The sequence below is a fragment of the Oryctolagus cuniculus genome, chromosome 11, assembly GCF_964237555.1.
Source record: "Oryctolagus cuniculus chromosome 11, mOryCun1.1, whole genome shotgun sequence".
Taxonomy (NCBI): domain Eukaryota; kingdom Metazoa; phylum Chordata; class Mammalia; order Lagomorpha; family Leporidae; genus Oryctolagus; species Oryctolagus cuniculus.
Window position 1 is genome coordinate 103,489,283 of NC_091442.1, and position 14,891 is coordinate 103,504,173.

The window sequence follows — 14,891 nt, forward strand, 5'->3', positions numbered from 1 at the left end:
TTCCACTCTAGTTTCTTCAACAAGCGACAGTCCCTTTTGTTTTCGCTGAGTGGGTGAGGGCGTACATGCTGGAAGGAGATCATTATTGCAGTTCAATGCCCACACTTCACAGGTGTGGAACTGGCACAAAGAGAGGCGACAGGATTTGACGAAAGTAACAGCGCTGGCGGGTGGAGATGGGCTGAGGGTAGAACACAGGCCTCCTGGCTTTTGTCCCGTGACTTTTTTCTTTCATTCAGAGCTGCTTTTAGCGTTATCATGGATCTATCTATTGTGACACCAAGTCCAGTCTGTGCCTTATCGCAACCTCCAGATCTAGGAAGCACCCCTTTTGTTTAAGTTAATTTCTTTTTCAGGCTCAGCGTATTTCCTGCAAGGCCAAAGTCCTCCTTCGGCTACCAGTTATGGTTTGGGGCTCCAGGGTTCCTCCCCACTCTCCAGGAGAAGGGGGGCCTCTGTCTGCAAGACCCCTATTCCTGCTGAGTTATAGCTTGTCCCGCCAGCCATCCGCACAACCAGCTTCCAGGTAATAAAGGTCTGAGAGCAAGATACTTAGGGAAACGCCAATCAACTCCATCCGCCCACATTCTGGGATGCTAGAAAGCAATCCTAGAAGCGGATCCTCCTCTCCGGTCTATCGCGACAAAAAAAGGGCTGGGCCAAGGCCATTTTGGCTTGGCATGAAAAGAGGGGCTTGGCCACCAAAACCCCGAGACGCCAGGAAGTTCAGGGCTTGGAGCCCTGAGACAGAGAGAGAGCGCTCAGGATTGAGACAGGCGCGCAGGTCTCCTGCTCAATCTGCGACCCGGGGGCGGGGCTCCTGACCACGCCCCCTCCGCCTTCTGATTGGCCATTTCGAAACAGGCGGCGGCGAAGCGCGGGGGCCCTGAGGCCCAGGCCGCGGCGGCAGCCGCGGAGGCGCGGCGGTTGGTCAGGGGCGTGTCAGCCGGCACAGATTGAGCCGAGATGTCGCCTCGCGAGCAGCAGTGACCCTCCGGTGCCTGGACTGGTGAGTACTTTCTTGCTTATTTTCTCTTTTCCTTACGAACTTTTCTTCGCCTTCTCGGGATGGGGGGGGAGTCTCGAGCTTCAGCCTGAGGGCTCAAGGAACCCACCCACCCACCCAGCGCTCTGCGGGGGTCGAGCGGAGGTTTGGTTGGGTCCGCGAGCTGTGGAATTCAAAACGTCCTGCGATTGGTCGGCTGCGGGAGTCGCGCGCTCTGATTGGCCCCTGGGGCCGTCAGGGTGACGTTAAGCCTGCCTTCGCCTTCACACCCTGGTGGGGTGAGCCGGGCAACAGGTGCGGGGAAAGCGGTGGGGGCGCCGCCGGTGCGAGCGCGTTGGGCCTGGAGCGCCTGCCCGCCCTGCCTTGGAATCCAAAGAGGGAGCAGAGCCGGAGGCCAGTACAGGGGCTCCCTCCTTCCCCCTAGCTCTGGGACGGTCCCTGGGTTCCTCGCTTTGCCACCTCTTAGCTGGTCTCGCTCTCCGGTCTGTGCAGGACGCAGATCTTTCCTGCACGTACAGACCTAGGGAGCAGAAGCGGAGACCCTGCGCTGCGCCCCCACCCCACCCCACCGTCCCCGCACCCCTCCGGCTGGAGGACTGCATCGGGAGAGGCGTGCAGATGGCCCTGGGAGTCGGAGGAAGATTTGGGAGCACCTGCGTCTTTAGACAGCCACGCGACTCCTTCCTACTGTTTTCAAGCTAGGGCTTTAAACCTTGTCCGTTTAGAATGACTCGTGGTAGCAACACGGCAAGGGAGCTGATCCAGTCGTCACTCAAGGACGAGATAGTTTGTTTCTTTCAGGCAGGGACCAGGGCAGAGCTTGGGTTTTTGCCTGCTTGGGTGGAGAGCAGTGGTAGCCACTCTGAGAAGATGGGCAGTTTGTGAACGGCTGTTTCTGACCACCTCTGTCACCCGCGGGATTAGGAATTGGAGTTCTCAGCACGGCAGGTTCCCTTTAGGAAGAGCTTGCTACTGTTTCAAGCGACAAAGCGGAAGCTCCAGCGAGAATGTTCCGACATGGATTATGTCACATGCTGTTCCTCCGACTCCGTTTCAAAAACTCATTGAAACTAACTGGCAGTGGGCGTGCCTGCTAGTTTGACGTTATTGAAGTAACAGCAGCGTTTCTTTTTTAGCATGGTAGAGTGACTGCTAAGCTTGTGGGCTCTGCAGTCAGACCTTACCGTGTGACGTGAGGGAAATGGTTTAATCTTTCTAAACTTGAATTACCTAATCCGTAAAGGAAGGGTAATAATAGTTCCTACTTTATTGATGAGAGAGTTGTGAGGATTAAATAAAATAATCCATATAACTAGCACAGCGCCTGAGTCATAGCTCTTATTACTGCTCCACTGTTTAATGTCTTAAAAGTTGCAAGCTCTCAGCAAAGGGTGGGGAGAAGCAGAAGGAGAAGGCAGCCTCAGGGGTTATCATTCATTGAATAGATAGCCCCACATGGAAAGCACTTAGAACAGTGCCCAGCACTGTGGTAAACTCATTGGTTGCTATTTATCCCACATAGTATTACCTGGAATGTGCCAGGTGCTGTGTTCTGAATGCCTGCTTACATCGTTCCTAAACCTCTTAGTCATCCTGCAGTGTAGCTGGTGTTATCTCCATTTTCTAGAGGAGGAAAGCAAAGTTCAGCGAAAGGAATAACTTTTGAAGGTCCACCTGGCGTCCAGTCTGGACTGCCTCACTCCAGCATTCAGGCTGTTTTCCGTGTGGCGCCACTTCCGCATTACATTCCTAACATTAAGCAACTTCCCTGCACTGGAGTGTTTGTACGGCTCAGCTTCATTTCTGCTGTGGATGTGGGCTGATTTTGAATACTTTATGAATGAACAAATCGTGAGGTCACTCGTGATGATGAATCCAAGTGTGTGAGAAGAGAGTGATGTCCTCAGTAGACATGCTATTAGTAAAAGCGAACTTATGTCTAGAGAATTGGTCAGTTCAGAAGTAACGTTTCTTAATTTATACATTTTCTGTACCTCCATTTAGAGATAAAGGAAAGTTTCAGCTATTTCATTTTTAAAACTATTGATGAGAAAAGAATTAGTAAGTTAGTGTACACTTTTATTATATTTTGCTTTCTTGCAGTAATATGTGGGCGTATTTTACTTATTCCTTACTACTTTCCATACTTTGATATTAGTTATACTTTTATATACCTAATGATCTATGTGATGTACATAGAATGTGAGAAAACAAGAAACTTGATACTGTCAGCCAGTTTATCTTGCATTGAGTTTTCTTATTTTTAATTGGAATTTAATTTCATAGAGAAATGCTTCAGAAGTATTCTATTTTACACATATGCTCTCTCCATCACATAAAAAGAATCTCCAGAAAGTTCGTGGAAAATGCACATTGTGAAAAAGCTATATGTGAATTTCAGGTTTTTTGTGTGTGTGTGTGTGGATGTACCAAAATAAATATGTTTTTCCCACAGCTTTTGAAGTGCCTTCATCCTGTTCTACAGGTTGCTTTGGTTCACAGAATGTATAATAAACCTCTTTTTATATCGGTGGACATAGTTCTGTTTTATTCTTTCAAGTGGCTGAGTGTGTCCACTGTGTGAAAGACCTATACATTATATGTATAATTTTCTGTAAATGGACATTTACAAATTATTTGTACATTTCTTTATATTTGTGTATGTGTTTTCTATATAGTCCTTTAGCCTATCATATGTAAAGGAAAACTGGTTTTAAGTTATTTAAAAACATGTTTTGTATCCCACAAAATTTTATGCCAAAGCTTAAAATTCTATCCAAGATTAAATTAAGTTGACTCTCTCCCAGATATTGCAAGATGAAAATTTCAAATAAAGCAAAACTTCGCAACAGATAAAGTCCCTCTATTTTGTGAATAGCATGTTGTGTTTCATTAAACTGTAAAAATCTTGTTCTTTATCTAAAAGTCTTCATCCACTGTAGAAACTGCTTTTTCCTTAAATGAATATACCATAGGTTTATGTCATTATCATTTCCTATTCCCTCTAGTGACTTATGCAAAGATTATATTTAGGAGTAGTCTTAGTACTAATTTTAACATTGAGTTTTACAAAGAAGTAGAAGAAATGTTGCTCCCTTAAGGATCTTATTTTAAAAAGTATAGAGTGCAGTAAAATAGAAATATGTCATATCCTACTGTAGAATCTTTATTGAGGAGATGGCTCAGGGGATACTTTTGGAAGAACTGAACCTGAAGGATGAATAGAAGTGAGTCTGAAAAGAGGAGGAGGAAGAATGTGCAGAGATCCAGAGGTGAAGGAGCATGGTCTCCACAGGTCTAGAAAAACTTCAGCATTGGTAGGCCAGCGCTGTGGCGCAGCGGGTTAACACCCTGGCCCAAAGCGCCGGCATCCCATACGGGTGTCGGCATATGAAACCCGGCTGCTCCTCTGACAATCAAACTCCCTGCTATGGCCTGAGAAAGCAGTACAAGATGGCCCAAGTCCTTGGGTCCCTGCATCCACGTGGGAGACCCAGAAGAGGCTCCTGGCTGTAGGCTTCGGATCGGCACAGCTCTGGCCTTTGCAGCCAATTGGGGAGTGAACCAGTGGATGGAAGACCTCTCTCTCTCTCTTTGCCTCTCCTCTCTCTGTGTAATTCTGACTTTCAAATAAATAAATCTTTTTTTTTTTTTTAAGAAAACTTCAATATGGTAAGAACATAAGGATCAAGAGAGGAGATTTTTTATTATCTTCCTTAGGTTTGAGCTTTATCCTGAAGGCATTGGAGAGCCATTAGTGGTTTTAAACAGGGGAGTAGTAAATGTGCTTAGAGAGTTTGAGAAGGATTGCTTTGGCTGTAGTACATGAAGAACAGGTTAGGAGGCTTGCAGAACTGGAGCAAAGATGTTGATGGCTTGAGCTAGAGGAGCAGTGATAGGTATTGGAGATAAAATTTGGAGCTAGAAGCAACTAGAGTGGTTGATTATACTGGCTGAGGAGAGATAAGCAGTAGGAGGGGTGGACATGTGAGAAAGGAAGAATCAAGGATGGTGTTGGTGTTTTCTCTTAAGACAGTAAGCACAGGAACCTTTGTGAAGGTTTAAATGGTGGATCTACAAAGTCAGGGCCATTTGAGATGGTGGTGACCATGATCCTGATGGCACACACAGAGCTCTCAGGATGAGTTTTGCCTATCAGTTTTACCTCTGATGTTTGTTGTTTTTGTTTTGCTTTAGCTTGCTATTTGCAACTGGTGCCCTTTTCCTCCTTGCTTTAACATATCCGGCTTCTAATATTCTGGGCACATACTATTTTCTAGATCAAACATCCTGACCCTCTGAGCAAACCTTCCTTTTTTTCACTTTTGTTGTGTATTAGTTTCTAATCATGGCAATAAGAAATTACCAGGAACCTAGTGCCTAGAACAACACACACTTATTATCTTAGAGACTGAGGTCAGAAGTCAGAGTTTTAATGGCACTAAAAACGGTGTCAGCAGGGCTGTGCTCCTTCTGGAGCCTCTTGGAGAGGGCCCATTTCTCTGTTTTTTTTTTTTTTTTTTTTTTTTTTTCCCCAGCTTTTCAAGGGTACCTGCATTTCTCAGCCCTTCTTCTTCCCAGCCAGCTGTGCTGCGCCTCCGCTCTCTTTCTCTCCATCTTCCACCGTGACATCTCCTTCTCTCTCTATGCTTCAGCCTTCACACTGCCTTCTCTGGCTGACATTTCTGCATCCCTCTTCTGTGAGGGCTTTTGTGATTACCTTGGGCCCACCTGGCTAGTTTCTCATTTCAAGGCCCTTCATTGGACCAATCTGCAAGATCCCTTTTGCCCGTGTATTAGCTTTTCATTCCTACAATAAAATACTTTATTTTTGTAAAGAAAATGACTTTATATTGATTCACAGTTCTGGAGGTGCAAGGTGCAAAGGCCTCATCTGGCAGCGACCTCACTGGACAGTGGCATTCTTGCTGGCAGAGTCCTGAGGTGGCACAGAGCATCAAGTGATATTCTTCACTGTGTCTTTTGCCTAAGTCACCCCGAAAGGGGGGTGGATAAATGCTTGTTGAACAATTGAATGTTTGTTACATGATAAAGGTAATAGCCTGAACAATGATATAGCCCCCAAATAAGCAAAACAGAGGACATTGAGGAGATAGGCTGAATGGAGCCCAGGGCCTCTGTTAGACAAATTTCTGAAGGATTAACCAGCAGTGAGGTTAAGTCACAGACTCTGAGTTATGATGTATCTGAATATCCTCACAATTATGGTATGGGTATTTTAAAGCTTTTACTTTTATTTTTAAAAAAGCAATTTATTTTATTTACTTGAAAGGCAGAGTGGCAGAGAGAGGGAGAGAGAGAGAGAGATCTTCCATCTGCTGGTTTAATCCCCAGATGGCCACAACAGCTGAGACTGGGCCAGGCCAGAGCCAGGAGTCTGGAACTCCACTCACATCTCCTGCAAGGGTTGCAGGGCCCAGGCATTTGGGCCATCTTCTGCTGCCTTCTCAGGCACATTACCAGGGAGCTGGATTGGAAGTGGAGCAGCCATGACTTGAACTATTACCCTGATATGGTATCCAGCATTGTAGTTGGTGGCTAAACCTGCTGTACCACAATATCGGCCCTTTTACTTTCATTTATATTTTATGTTAGTAAGAGAAACTTTATGCTTAATGATGTTCAAGTATTAGCCTTTTTAATATTTTTATAATTTGATAAATTATATTAAATGAACTATGATTAGGTCTCAGTATTAATAATAACTCATTTGTTAAGTGCTAGTGATATGTCAGTTATTTTATCTGTGACATCTCATTTCATTTTTTCAACAGCCATATGAGGGGAGGTGGTGAGATACCGTTTTACAGATGAGAACATGGAGTCTCATAGAGGTTAACTACCTAGTATATGCTGGAGCTGGAATTCACACCAAATGTATCTGATACTTTCTACTACCACAGTGCTGTCTTTATGGTGAGTTATGTTAGTAATCCTTAAAAAACATGTGAAATATGTTTGGTATAAGTATAGCATTGCTCTTTTCTTTGTTAGGCAATTAGGAAATAGTCAACTCCAAATTATAAAGCTGAGAAACATTTCCTTTTCTGAATAAATCAAAAAGGATATGTCCTTCAGCTGCTTTTCTGAATGAAACATTAGCTCTGCTGAATTATCTTTTGATGTGCAGATGGGCTTGTGGACAAGTGTGGTGATTGGTGTGCTCTCACCACCGTCCAGAAGTGAAACACTACTGGTTTAGGTGAAAGGCCCTGTGCATTCCTCCCCGTCCTGTCTTCCTCCCTCTCCTCTCCTAAGTGGCAACCGTTATCTGGACATTGGAACGCTGGCATTTCGCTCACCCTGGCAGCTTATTTATCTTGGCAGTGATCTAGTGACTGCTGAAGGGAAGTGTGAACATTTAATGTTATTCTTTTTCTAAAGAAACTTACTTTATGTTTTTGCTTCTCTTCCTGGTTTTTGCTTCTCTTCCCCAGATTAGTCTCAGCACTAATACTTTGAGCTATCCCCATCCTATCTCTTAGAATGAGAGAGGAGTGAAAATATACTCTGTAATAGAACTTGTAGCTAAGGGACCAAGAATCAATTCAGCAGGTTGACTTTTTCCCCTGTTATGATTGAATTCAAATTGGAATGAATGGGGCTGGCGCTGTGGCGCAATGGGTTAATGCCCTGGCCTGAAGTGCCAGCATCACTGGGTGCTGGTTCGAGACCCGGCTGCTCCACTTCTGATCCAGCTCTCTGCTGTGGCCTGGGAAAGCAGTAGAAGATGGCCCAAGTCCTTGGGCCCTTGCACCCATGTAGGAGACCCGGAAGAAGCTCCTGGCTCCTGGCTTTGGATCGACACAGCTCTGGCCATTGTGGCCAATTGGGGAGTGAACCAGTGGAATGGAAGACCTCTCTCTCTCTCTCTCTCTTTTTGCCTCTCCTTCTCTCTCTATGTTACTCTGACTTTCAAATAAATAAATAAATCTTTTTAAAAAATTGGAATGAACAACCTGCCACAGATAATCTTGAGCACCTCATGACCGAAATAGTTTGAGTGGGTTAGGCCTATAATCTGGTCATGTTTTAGGTAGCTGAACACTTTCTGTGTTTCTAACATTTTATCTAGATTTTTTTTACATTTATTTATTAAGGATTGTATTTATTTATTTGAGAGGTAGAGTTACAGAAAGAGAGAGGGAGAGACAGAAAATAGAATTTTCTGTCTGCTGTTGCACTCCCCAAATGGTTGCCATGGCCAGAGCTGGGCAGATCTAAAACCAGGAGCCAAAGTACAGGGACCCAAGGACTTGGGCCATCTTTCACTGCTTTCCCAGGCCATCAGCAGAGAGCTGGATTGAAAGAGGAGCAGCTGGGACACGAACTGGCGCCCATATGGGATCCTGGCACTGCAGGTGGAGGCTTAGCCTACTACCCTACAGCACCAGTCCCCTTTTATTTATTTTTAAAAAGAAATTTCTGATTTATTTTCATTTTATTTGAAAGGCAGAGAGACAGTTCACCCTCCAAAAGTTCACAGCAACTGGGCTGAGTGAGGCCAAAGTCAGGAACTAGAAACTCAATCCAGGTCTTCCACAGGGGTGGCAGAGACCCAGTTACTTAAGTCATCACCTGCTGCCTCTGAGAGAGTGTGTATTAGCAGGAAGCTGGATTTGGAAGTGGAGCTGACATGTAAACCTAGGCACTCTGATGTGCAGGTGACACGAGTAGTATTTTTTTTTTTAAAGATTTATTTATTTATTTGAAAGGCAGAGTTACAGAGAGGCAGAGATAGAGAGGTCTTCCATCTGCTGGTTCACTGGCCAGATGGCTGCAATGGCTGGAGCTGTGCCGATCTGAAGCCAGGAGCCAGGAGCCAGGAGCCAGGAGCCAGGAGCCAGGAGCCAGGAGCTTCTTCCGGGTTCCTGTGTAGGTGCAAGAGTCCAAGCACCTGGGCCATCTTCCACTGCTTTCTCAGGCCATAGCAGAGGGCTGAATCGGAAGTGGAGCAGTCAGGATTCAAACCAGCATCCATATGGGATGTAGGCACTGTAGGTGGAAGCTTTACCGACTACAGCACAGCACCGGCACCACAAGTAGTATCTTAACTGCTGTTCAATGTCCACTTCCCCCAGCCCCCAAGATTTTCAAAGTTCAGTATGGTATGTATTCTTATGATCTGTGCATTAATTTGTCTTGTGATAGATTCCCAGCAAAGTTGTGGATTCCGTCACATGAGAGATCAGTTTTTGCCCCAGTCTAAGGGAAAAGACTCAAGTTGGCAAAGAATTAAAGTAAGTTTTTCTAGGAAGACAGAAAAACCTAAGGCAAAAAAGTTGCTGATTAAGATAAGGTTCTGAAAGTAAGGTGTTACAGTTCAGGATAATTGGTTTATATAAAAAAAAAATAGAGATTGCGACTTTTAGGAAAATAAAGAAAAGAGGGAAATATTACATTGAATGAGAAGCAAGAGCTGTAAATGTGACCAGATCAGAGGCTGTGCTACTAGGCAGCTACTCTTGGGTCATTTGCCTAAAACAAAAAAAAAATAGTTTCAAAGAGAGTAGTGAATGACTGGAAACTGTCAAAAGTTGGCTGTTAGTGTCTGGAGCATAGTGAGTACTCGTTAATTAATTGATGATTGACTAACACAGTCTTAACAGTTTATGAAACTTTTCCAAAAAGTTTATGTTCATGTCCATAATAGTTCTTCATATGTGAAGATACATTTTACTTATCTGAGTACCATTTTATCAAATAATTTCTTTTTAAAGGTAATCCAAATGATTGTTTTTATCATCTTACAAAGTAGTTATTTTTATTACACAAGAATGATTTGAAAAAAGTTATATATGATTCTTTTTATAAAGTTTAGTGTCCAGATGTTGAACACAAGTTCTTCATTTCTTTCATAAAAATAATTTTGTTAAATTTTCTATAAAATGCAAGTACTGAACATTCTTGTGATAGCTTCTTTGTGAATGTGTCAGTGTTCCTGATTTGCGCATGCCTTATAATTTAGGCTTTCTTTTGTTTGGGGTTGGCAGTTCCAACTGTTAAAGCTCTTGTCTGATTCTGTGGAACTCCATTTTAATGGGAGCAGCTTCTTTGCTGAATTTTTAAAAAATGGTCTCGGAAGCTTCTTACTGTGGATCTTTGTTGAGGACAAAGGATTATTTATGCTAAAGGAAAATGTATTCCCCACTGAATGAGCTCGTGGGAAGGATAACAAGCTCATTAATAATGCTCACTTGTACTTTGGCCTTTTGCTGTGGCAGAAAGAAGGAAAAATTACATCAAAAAGGACATTCTGTTGTCTTTTGCCTTCCTGCAAAGAAAATGTGGTATAATATTAGGCTCTTTAGTTCAGTTTAGCTCAGGTTCAACTTTGGTATCAGAAGAAATATTCCTGAAAGGAAAGGGATAGATGTAGTTGCTGCTGTGTATCAGGTATGTCCATTGAAACTTAGAAAATATTTTTTGTTTGGGAATTGCTAGTCTTATTATGTTGCTGTTAGCAATTAAAAATGCTAGTTTTATTATGTTGCTATTAGCAATTAAAAATCCTCGAACTTATATGGCCTGTATAATTTTTAAATTTTAAAGGGTTTTTAAATTCTTCATTTTTTTCCCCTTGAAAGTACATTGGTTACTTTTATTAACCTGGTTATTTTCTCCTTGTAGATTTCAAGAATAAAACTTCCGAGCTAAGATTGGTGTTTCTTTTGGATTTTGCCTTTGAAAAATTATTACAGAAAAACATTGAGTAGTTTTTTCCACAGTTAAATATATTTCTATGTTTATGACCTTATTGTGTAGTAGAAGAAACTTTTGGTTAAACTTGTAAATGTTTACAAAGTCTAGGTGACTTCTATGAAGGTTAGATACTTGTGATATCATTTGTTGTGGTATTTATATTATTATATTTACAAGGGAACATAAAATTCTTAAAGACCTTTTATTGTTAATTTTATTTTATTAGCTAAATGCTTCAAGAATTACTATGATACTAGTGCCAGAAAACTACATATTAAAGTGTATTTTAGGTTTTCCTCTTTTAAATGAGGAGTGGCTTTTATGAAACAAGAAGCCAGGAAGGATTATTGAATTCTCTTATAGTCTAACCATTCCAACTAGAAGAAAAAGTTTTAGATTTTCAGTAACACAGGAGAACACAGCACATTTCCAATTTTTGTGATTTGGGTGTTTTAAGAAGTAGGAAAATTGCCATTGACTATGAATTATTTTTTTTCTGTTTTCAGAAAAGCAACAAAGGAACTACATCAATATAGATGGCCATGCAGCCTGCAATTCAAGTAAGTGATTTATTGGAGAAAAAGATGCATTTAAATTTTGGGATGAATATAATTGAATTATAATCAATAAAATACTAAATTATTACACAATAATTTTATTATGCTAGTTTTTTAAACATCATATTTTAATAACAAGGAGACTACATTTTGACTTTCTAGTTCTGAAAAGATTTTAATTGCAAGCTTTTTTTTATACTGAGTATTTGTAAGAATTGGGTTGGGAGAATTCTTATTTTTCATACCAGCCTTGAGAAAGAATTGGAATATTTTGTAGTTTCCTCCTCTTTATGGCTAAATGAGCTTCTGGGGAAAACATGTGCAAATTTGTTTCATTTTGGTTTTCTGTTTTTTTAGATAATGTGCATGTAGTCAGCGCACATATGTGACTAGGCATTAAACTTTTTAAAGAATGATATGTGTGTGTGTGTGTGTGTGTGTGTGTTTTGGTAGGGGGAAACATGCAGTAGGTAATGAGACAAACCAGAATAATCCTAATTTTGAATGATTTCCAGAGTGGGTATTTGCTATATAATTCTTATATCCTTTTAAGTGTTCTTTCTTTTGATATAAATAAACATGATTATTAATTTAATAATAAACAATTTTAATTAATAATTAACTTAAATAAATTGAATATTAAAGGTCTACCTAGAAAGATGCAAGCACCTAACAGTAAAATTTCTCCTGGAAAGTGAGAATGTTAGAGTCAATCAGATTTCAGTTCTAATTCTAGTTCTGCTACTCTTGGCTGTGAGATTCTGGCAAGTTATTTTACCTCTTCAAACCTCTGCTTCCTTTTCTTTAAGGTGGTGCAGGGTAGTTGTGAAGAATCAGTGAAATAACATGTTCCAAGGTCCTCCCAGAATTTATGTTGTCTAAGAAGCACATTAGAAGTTTGTTGTGGGGCCGGCAATGTGGCGTAGTGAAAAGCTGCTGCTGGCATCACATACGGGTGCCAATTCGTGTCCTGGCTGCTCCACTTCTGAACTAGCTCCCTGCTAATAGCCTAGGAGAGCAGCGGAGGATGGCCCAAGTACTTGGGCCCCTGACACCCACATGGGAGATCTGGATAAAGCTCCTGGCCCCTGGAATTAGCTTGGACCAGCACTGGCTCTTGCGGCTATCTGGGGAGTGAAGGAGCAGATGGAGAATGTCTCTCTCTGTCTCCCTCTTTCTCTGTAATTCTGACTTTCAAAATAAATAAATAAATCTTTTTTAAAGAAAAAAAGTTTGTCATATGGTTGGTAAACCTAAATTATATAGATGTGGGGCCTATGCTGTGGCATAGTGGATAAAGCTGCTGCCTACTGTGCCAGCATCCCATATGGGTGCCCGTTTGAGTCCCTGCTGCTCCATTTCCAATCCCGCTCTCTGATGTGGCCTAGGAAGGTAGTAGAAGATGGCCCAAGTGCATGGGCCCCTGCACCCATGTCGGGGACCTGGAGGAGGCTCCTGGCTCTTGGCTTTGGATCAGCTCAGCTCTGACTGTTGTGGCCATCTGGAGAGTGAACCAGAGAATGGAAGACCTCTCTCTCTCTCTTTCTGACTCTGACTCTCTGTAACAACTCTGCCTTTCAAATAAATAATTTTTAAAAAAATTATCTAGATGTAAAACTGGAAAAGAAAGAGGGCTTATCAGAACAGTGGATGACAGGCTAAAGAAGGAGCATTTGTTTATCAAATGGTTAGGAACATCCCTGAATGTGTTGTTGCTTTTACACTTTCCTATGCTGTGTAGCTCTACTGTTCTCCCCTGTCAAAAAAGAGCTCCATCACGCTGTGTTTGTTTTGGGACTTGGGAGTACACAACAGCCGCCCAGAAGCTCATATTTTTTACTGTAGGCCCTCTCTCCTCCACTGTTAGTATGCTCAGTAACTCTTCATTACTTCAGACATTTTTATCCACATCTCAAACTGTCATTAGTTTCTTATTGATCACCATTTCTTAATTCCTTATTGAGTGTTTTTTTAATCACTGCCACACTGACCGTGCTAAAACTCATTAATATTTCTTAATTTTGTGATTCTTTTCATAGTTTTATCTTAAGGCTCCACAAAATCTCCTCTGGTCTAGATATACTGAACCATCTTCATTGGGTGTTCACCAAGAATAGTCTTGATATCTCCCATGGAGATTTTTGCTTTTCTCCCTGCTGAATATCAGAACTCTCCAGGACTTTCACCTTTTTCTCTGCTAACTATTAGACATTTATATTCATAAGTGCCTTTCACAGGGGATACATCTAGCAAATAGCTGTTATCAATTAATTTCTTATTAATTTAATATAGTAAGACAATTCATGCCCTTCTTCTGTGTCTCTCATTCTGATTAATCGATAAACAACCTAAAAGTTGATGTACAATAGTTCTTAACTTCTTTTGAATCATGACCCTTTGAGAATCTGATAAAAGCTACAAACATTGTCCCTGAGGAAATGTCAACTTGCACTTAGTAATAAAATTTTCCTTAAATGGAAACTAGTTTATATACCTAAGTTCATCTATAGACTGGCTATGCATAAGAATTTCTGCAATATAACAGTTTTTGGCATGTTTTAGAATAACTTTTACATAGTTTTTGCTATTAACATTAATATGCTATTGACTAGCCCAGGTTATTATAGTCTTCTGGTTATAATAATAGGAAAATCTAACATGTACTCTTCTCTCTAACATAGCAAAAAGTAACAATGACTTTTGTTAATGCTAACTTCTCCATTTTCACATGTAACTCTTTCAGAACCACCCTCCTAACACATGCTTCTCTTTCCTTGCCAAGCATATGTACCTGCTCTTCCCTTTTCTGCCTTAGCAAAATGGTTAATGGACAAATAGCATTTACCATTGGTTGTATAAGACATCAGGGTCTGACCCATTACACAAGGTTGTCCCCATGTGTGGTTGACCTCTCACCTCGCTCAGGCTCTGACTCTTCATTTCAAGCCACTCCCCGCCCTCTTGGAAAACCTCCTTTTCACATCACTTGGGCTCTAAAAATATCCTTCCTGAGTTGTTTAGGATGGGGACGGACAAGGGAGGAGTATTTTTATCTTTTTTAAAAAGTGACTCGAGGCCGGCGCCGTGGCTCAATAGGCTAATCCTCCACCTTGCGGCGCCGGCACACCGGGTTCTAGTCCTGGTCGGGGCGCCAGATTCTGTCCCGGTTGCCCCTCTTCCAGGCCAGCTCTCTGCTATGGCCAGGGAGTGCAGTGGAGGATGGCCCAGGTGCTTGGGCACTGCACCCCATGGGAGACCAGGAAAAGCACCTGGATCCTGGCTCCTGCCATCGGATCAGCGCGGTGCGCCGGCTGCAGCGGCGGCCATTGGAGGGTGAACCAACGGCAAAGGAAGACCTTTCTCTGTCTGTCTCTCTCACTCTCTCACTATCCACTCTGCCTGTCAAAAAAAATAAAAAAAAAATAAAAATAAAAAAAAAAAAGTGACTCGATAATGACATGATTGCTTCTTTCACAACTTGAAGAATTGAATATGACATTTTCTATAAGTACTCATATAGTTGTATTTTAAATTTTACAAGCTTTGATAGTATGCTTATGTCAGTTTTTACTCTCAACTAGGAGATGGCCTGATAGTGGTAAATA

General features: G+C 41.9%; 1 protein-coding gene across 6 annotated transcripts in view; it reads left to right on the forward strand.

The window, feature by feature from the left end:
* Window positions 1–863: 863 nt before the first annotated feature.
* Window positions 864–14,891, forward strand: part of GAS2L3 (growth arrest specific 2 like 3) — a 41,635-nt gene continuing 27,607 nt past the window's right edge. Inside the window, exons 1-4 of one of the 6 annotated variants that reach the window (XM_051846578.2) lie at window positions 864–1,009; window positions 6,802–6,943; window positions 9,179–9,267; window positions 11,236–11,289. In XM_051846578.2, the coding sequence (XP_051702538.1) occupies window positions 11,266–11,289 (24 nt within the window). In that variant the 5' untranslated portion in view covers window positions 864–1,009; window positions 6,802–6,943; window positions 9,179–9,267; window positions 11,236–11,265. Of the gene's footprint in view, window positions 1,010–1,128; window positions 1,400–6,801; window positions 6,944–9,178; window positions 9,268–9,842; window positions 10,424–11,235; window positions 11,290–14,891 lie in introns of those variants that run through there. The other 5 variants (XM_008256956.4, XM_070051483.1, XM_051846577.2 and 2 more) reach the window with 5 other exon arrangements.